The sequence below is a fragment of the Camellia sinensis genome, chromosome 7 (assembly GCF_055761805.1).
Source record: "Camellia sinensis isolate YWXY chromosome 7, ASM5576180v1, whole genome shotgun sequence".
NCBI classification, from domain to species: Eukaryota; Viridiplantae; Streptophyta; class Magnoliopsida; order Ericales; family Theaceae; genus Camellia; species Camellia sinensis.
The window spans coordinates 107,392,905-107,400,024 of record NC_138967.1 but is presented as its reverse complement, the minus strand read 5'-3'; the positions used below and the strand labels follow the sequence as shown (position 1 = coordinate 107,400,024).

The 7,120-nt window shown below is 41.4% G+C and overlaps 1 protein-coding gene across 1 annotated transcript; it reads left to right on the top strand.

The window, feature by feature from the left end:
• Window positions 1–2,878: 2,878 nt before the first annotated feature.
• Window positions 2,879–5,988, top strand: LOC114315072 (putative polyol transporter 4). Its single transcript, XM_082879042.1, has 2 exons — window positions 2,879–3,431; window positions 4,295–5,988. Exons 1-2 carry the CDS (start codon window positions 3,215–3,217, stop codon window positions 5,656–5,658), a joined length of 1,581 nt encoding a protein of 526 aa, XP_082735168.1. The 5' UTR covers window positions 2,879–3,214; the 3' UTR covers window positions 5,659–5,988.
• The last annotated feature ends 1,132 nt before the right edge of the window (window positions 5,989–7,120 follow it).

Sequence of the window (7,120 nt, the reverse complement as noted above, 5' to 3'; positions counted from 1 at the left end):
GTCTCATTGTCACCCATGTCAATGGAGAGTAGCTTATCGGTCTCCACTGGTGTCTTGGTGTTCATTTTGAACCTAGTCACGAACGCCTCTGCCAATTGTGCCCAGGGGGCGATGCTGCCTTCTGGTAGCCTTTCGAACCAGGTTAGACCTAGGTCGCCAAGGCTGGATGGAAACAGGATGCACATTAAAGCCTCATTCCGCTGGTATACTGACATAACCTGGCGAAAGTGACTCAAGTGCATGTAGGGGTCTGTCTTCCCCTCATAAGTGGTGAATTTGGGCTGGTGGAAGCCTGAAGGTAGTGGTGCGTTCTCTATTGCCGGAACGAACGATGAGCTCTATAACCTTGCTAATGCTTTGTCTGTTGGTTCATAAGCAAGGCGCGGCATTGGCATTCCTACCTCGACGCTCCCATGTGTCCGAGGAGCCAACCGCTGAAGGGATGAAAATCTACGCGGGTCACGTGCCCTGGTATCCTCCTTCCATCGTACCCTTTCTTCAAGCACGGTTCGCAAGTCAGATGATCTAGGCAACTCCGTGTGCCTAGATGACGTCTGGTGCGTGTCCGAGGGCCGATAGGTGCTTCCCTCAAAATACGACCTCTTAGTTCTCGTTCTCTCAGACCTGGAGTTACGAGTCTTGGAAGTCCGCGATTGAGTGTCGCCTATTCTAAGACTCCTACTTTCTGCTTGCGATTGTGTGGTATGCCTACCACGATCTTCCGAGTGGCGAGGAGGCGTGTGTCTTTGCGCCCCTCTCATGTCGCCACCCATTTTCCTTTTATCTGGCTCTTCATTGACTCCATGTCTGCCGCCATCTTCCTTATTAACCCGTTCTGCTCCTTCACGCGATCCTCTAGAACTTGAGGGTCCATCATCTGCCTCTGTCTTTCAGGACTTTGAGAGCGATGGGGGCTGTTAGCCCGCCTCCCCATTGCATCGCTCCGGGGGTTCTGTCGCTGGGGTTCTAAATCCGCCATGGGAGGGATAGAAGGAAAACTTTCGCGCCTCCCACCCCCCTCTGGGGTTTGTCCGTCGATAGCGGATTGCGGCAAATCTTCATTGTGCGCCATTGCTTCTAATTAGAGAGGAAAAACTTGATCAAGAGGTTTTGTTCTTTCTGGAATTCCCACAGACAGCGCCAATTGTATGAGCACGAAATAATGTTCTCGTATAATCCTGTTGATCAAGTCTGCGCTCCTCCAAACGTCGTCGCTTTACTCCCTGAAAACACAAACGTGAGCTAGCCAGCGGGTGTGTGCCAGATACCTCTCCGATGCCTAAGTCAGCAAAATAGACAAATGGACAAAAGCTCTATGTATTCGGGGATCAAAGTTGTGTTACCTCTACATAGGTTATGTTGTGAGCTTTTATAGGTTCCGCATAGCACAATCCTAGTAGGACTCTTATTCCTCCATGTAGAGTCCTCCTAGGAATCACACTCCTGAAAGATAATGCTTATCCTTCAACACCCCCCGCACTGCTTAAACCAAGTGAGATGGTTTTACCATGGTTGGATGACAGTACGACCGAGCTAACACTAGCCTTTTGTCATACTTAATCCAATGTCTTCACATGCAACTCATAGCTCGGCTCTCCTTTCACTTGTACCTCGGTTTCGTCTGTTGAGACCGAACTAACCATAGCAAGTTTGGACCGAGCTAACAAGAGCAAGGTCCTTCTAAATAAAGCCCAAAATATCTCGGCTCCGAATGTTATGACCGAGCTAATTATCACTACTCTGATCGTGGTAACCGTACCATATTTGGACCGAGCTAACTACAAGGTCCTCTTCACTCAACCCTTTCTACCTCGGCCCATAGAACGGCCCATTACCGCGCCTTGGCCTAGCTCGGCCCTAATGCAAATAAAAACTCCCTCTCACTGGCAATACTTAAATACGAGTAATTTGGGCACCTGAGTCCTACATGCGAAGAACCTTCTTGGGATTTAATGTACCATGTCGCAACACTGGCACGGTACAGATTCATCTAACCAGAGAGTCACCTGAGTCCTTAATGCTGAAACTTCACCTTCTTGGCTTTTAATATACCATGGTGCAACACTGACATGAAACGGGCATCTAGCTGAATTCCTTTAAATGACATCTCATTAACAAGGGTTACAGCCCTGTCTACGTTTCCCTGACTGCAATAGCCACATAGGAGAGCTGTGTTTGTCAATCATTTCATCAAAAAGGACAATTGCATCCTGTAGGTTGTCTGATTTACATGATTGTCAATCAATATAGTATAACAAGTAACATCAGGTTTTAGTTTCTTCTCTTTCATTTCATTCCAAAAAGTGGAAATATCCTTCGGTTCTCCATCGTTGCATCCTGCATTTTGACGGAAACAAGCCTTCCTCATTTTTATTTTGGAATGCCTATCAACCAAAACTGTGTAAGTGATAACATCAGGTTCAATACCCCTTTCGTTCATATCCTTAAAAAGATCACATGCTTCCTGCAAGCAGTTTACCCTGCAATAACCATTTATCATCATCGTGTAGGTAATGACATCAGGAGTTAACCCTGTCCATAACATTGTATCAAACACCCGCTGGGTCTTTCTCATATCACCAGAGCTACAAAAAGCAGCTATAAGCTTGATGTACATTATTTTAACCTATTTCCCAAAACACTTGTTTTGGAAAGTAGGAAAAAAAGATAACTTATTCATTTTTTTAACTTTTTGTTTTTAAAAAAATATAAAAAAAAGTAGAGATCAGATGAAATTTAAATAAATTAATAAGCTAATGAATTATAATTTTTTCCATGTTCTCAAAAGAGACCAATGTAACTTTCTTTATCTAATAAGAACAAAAATAATAGGAGTAGTTATTTTTTTATAAAAATAAGTGAATAACACGGTTTCTTTATCACTACCAATATATTCCCTAACGCAGTTGCTTTAGAAAACTCCCAACTCTGAGCTTATAAAAGGGTGGAGAGTCAAGGAAAAAGTTGTGTATGAGTATTGTTTATGACCATTTCATTTGTTTAAGGATTGCTTACATGACAAATTAAGGGTCCCACTTGTGTTTAATAGTGTTCCATCTTCTATTTTCAGATCTGAATGAAATGAGAGCCAGACCCAATTCCTGGGTTTTGCACTGAGTTTCAAGATTTGAAAACCTTATAAAAGATTTCTGGGTCAGTTGTATTTTTTTCATCTGATTTGGTCTGAAACAGACAGAGATCAGATAAAGGGGAAATGGGATTGGTGGGTCTCCAAGAAAATGGTAATAGGGAAATGGGTTTGTCTGGTTTTCCTTTGGGAGCTAAGAACAAGTACAGGAGGATGGACTCTGAGCTCACAGAGGATGATGATTCACTCCACCTTCAGCAGCAGCAAAGGAACAGAAATACCAAGAAATATGTTCTAGCTTGTGCCATTTTTGCATCTCTCAATTCTGTTCTTCTTGGCTATGGTAAGAGCCTTTCTCTCAATCTTTGACCTCATTTCTGTAATTGATTTGCTCATGTTCTCTTTACATATGCTTTGCTTGTTTGAATCTCACTTTTTTTTAATCAAATAGTATTGCTTCTTTTGAACAAGGCTCAATTCTGTTCTTCATGCCTATGATTAGAGCCTTTTCTCTCAATCTTTGACCTCATTTGTGTAATTGATTACATGCTCATGTTCTCTGTACATATATGCTTTGCTTGTTTGAATCTCACTTTTTTCTAATCAAATAGTATTTGCTTCTTTTGAACATGGAAAGGTGAACTTAAGACGCATCTCGGTTTTTTTTTTTTTTTTTTCCTTCTTTTAGCACAAGGTAAGATGTTAGTGAGTTGGTAATTAGACTTCAACATGGTTTTCTCAAGCGCCGTAGTATACTCTACTTGTCCACCTGTGTCGGTCATAGAAGGGACCACAATGAATCCGGGTATTTGAAGTTACAAAGATCTGACACCTAAGTGCCTTCTCAAGACCACTTGGACTACATCCCGGGTCACAGATGCATCTGGGTTCATGGGATTGCATTCTTGAACCCTCCCCTTTTGGCTCTCTTTGGTTTCTGTAAGGCATGCCATTTTTTTTTATAAATAGAGGGCTCATTGAGATGCATCTGGTGGGTTCATAGGATAATTCTAAACCATGTATTGATGTTATACTGCTTTTTATTTGGTTTTCCTGTCATATCTGTAGTTAATTTTACGGGGTTAATGTGTTCTTTTAACTCCCAACCATTTATTAGAAATTTCCTAATGGGCTTGACATGTGAATCTAAGGTATCTTTGTAAACAAGATGAGTTAGCTGGCTAATTAGGTTTTTACAACGTTCAGATGTAGGTGTTATGAGTGGAGCAATCCTATTCATTCAAGAAGATCTGAAGATAACAGAAGTGCAACAAGAAGTGCTTGTTGGGAGTTTAAGCGTCGTTTCGCTTTTTGGTAGTTTAGCTGGTGGAAGAACATCAGATGCCATTGGTAGAAAATGGACAATGGGATTAGCTGCAATTATCTTTCAAACCGGTGCAGCTATAATGACTTTCGCTTCGACATTCCAAATCCTAATCATTGGGAGACTCTTGTCTGGGATTGGAATTGGCTTTGGAGGCATGATTGCCCCAGTCTACATAGCTGAGATATCACCGACAATCGCTAGAGGCTCTCTTACCTCATTCCCTGAGATTTTCATCAATCTTGGGATCCTACTCGGTTATGTCTCAAACTATGCATTTTCAGGTTTTTCAGTGCATTTAAATTGGAGGATAATGCTCGCTGTGGGCATTCTTCCCTCAGTATTCATTGGATTTGCTCTGTTCATAATCCCCGAGTCACCAAGGTGGTTGGTAATGCAGAATCGAGTTGAAGCAGCAAGAGCTGTGCTACTGAAAACTATTGAGAACGAGTCAGAGGTGGAGGAGAGACTCGGAGAAATACTATTAGCTGCTGGAATTGGTAACGCTGAGAAGTATGAACAGAAACCTGTTTGGCGTGAACTGTTGAGTCCTTCTCCTGCACTTCGCCGTATGCTAGTTACTGGTTTTGGAATCCAATGTTTCCAACAGATCACGGGTATTGATGCAACCGTATATTACAGCCCCCAGATCTTCAAAGTAGCGGGTATTGCTGGTAACTCGAAGCTTCTTGCTGCAACTGTTGCTGTGGGAGTTACAAAGACTGCATTTATATTAGTTGCTATTCTTCTTATAGACAAACTTGGAAGAAAGCCACTGCTATATATAAGCACAATTGGCATGACTATCTGTTTGTTTTGTTTGGGACTCACTCTATTATTGTTGAAGCACACACCTTTCGGGATTGGAATGGCGATACTGTTGGTTTGTGGAAACGTTGCTTTCTTTTCAGTGGGAATTGGTCCTGTTTGTTGGGTTTTGACATCGGAAATCTTCCCTTTAAGGCTGCGCGCCCAAGCAGCAGCACTTGGATCTGTGGGTAACAGAGTGTGCAGTGGTTTGATTGCCATGTCTTTTCTCTCCATGGCACGTGCAATTACGGTGGCTGGAACTTTCTTCATTTTCTCAGCATTTTCAGCCATTTCTGTTGCCTTTGTTTACACACTTGTTCCTGAAACAAAAGGAAAATCGCTGGAGCAGATTGAGGCATTGTTTCAGAGTGAACATGAGAGGCAAGGGAGTGCAGTGGAGCTTAGAGATGTTGAGCAGCTTGTGCAGAAAGAGTGACCCTCTCTCCAGGGATCATTTCCTGACCCAATTCCATGTTCTAAGTTCTATAAATCAAGAATTTCCCAGTCTCAAGCCTACAGGAATTCTGAGGAGAATTATAGCTAGCACATGTAGGAATTGGTTCAGGGTTTTATTTATTTATTTATTTATTTTTAACTTGTGTCAGAAAATTGAGTGCACATCTATTCGTATGGGAGAATGAGTTTAATTTAAATTTATTTTTAAAAAAAAAAAAAAAAGAGGGGGTGGGGGAGAGAATCGGTAAAACAATGTCCACGTTAAATTCCTTTCACTGTTACTGGTTGAAATCCAGCTTTTATCATTAAACCTTCTTTTGTTTATAGGTTAATTCTGTTTTATTTCTGCTAACTTGCTTGAGACCACCAAGGGTCCACAAAGCAAAGCAAAGAATTGAAATTTTACTTAATTTAATTGCCAATTTGAGAGCTACTATGCATTCCCTGTACACATCAAAAGCAGAGTTATTGACTATCTAAGAAAAGCTAAGGTTTGGGAACAATCAAATGTATACAATTTTACTTCCAACACACTGAGAAACAGTTTCCATACTTTTCATAGCGGAGGAAAGAAGAATTTAAGATTATTGTTTCATTTTTGGACCATGTCTTAGTCTTTCTGGCATGCAACCTCTGGTGGCTTGCCGGCCATCCCTAGAAGCCGTCGGCCATCACCTTTGGTTTGCCGGCCACTGACGTGGCTTGCCAACCACCAGTGTATTTTACAGATATTTTATGCCAGTTGTGCTAGCTGTTTGCACAGATGCATGCATCTGTCCACACACGTAGGTCTGGATTTCCTTGAAGGAATTTAATGTTTTCTATATATAGAGACTCCCGCTCTCTTGTAAGAAGGTTAGAAAAATTTTGAACTCAAAAACTTTCCTCTCTACAATTCTCTCTCTCTCTAGCATTTCTCTACACTTTAGCCTCCAATTTCTTAACCTTTGCCTATACACCCTTAACCAAATATTCTCATCTTTGAGCTGAGGTATTCTTGAGCTTGGTTTGAGCTCTAGAAGGTGTACTTGCTTGGTTTTGTAGCTTGGAATTGATCTTCTCTTCAAGAGGTATAATATTTGTTTTATTAGCTTGCTTTGCATACTTGTTTTTCTCTCTTTTTCCCACTGTTTTTGGGTTGTTTTGGGGCTATAAAAACGCTGTCTTTGTGGACTGAAATCTGTGGTTTTAAGCCATTGAAGGTTAGGGGGTGGTTCACCCTTCTTTATTCTTTGCTCATAAGGCTTTTCCACCTTTATTTTCCACTTTCAAACCATATTTTTTTGGATTTTTAAACACTGAATTTCAGAGCTTTTTCAATGGTGAAAATCTTGTTTTGAAGTCCAAGTTTGGAGGGGTTAGCCTCTCCTCCTTGTATCTTGTTTGCTAGCCTAGTTGGTGCCATGCTTTAGCTTATTTTTCTAGCTTGTTTTTATCTTAAT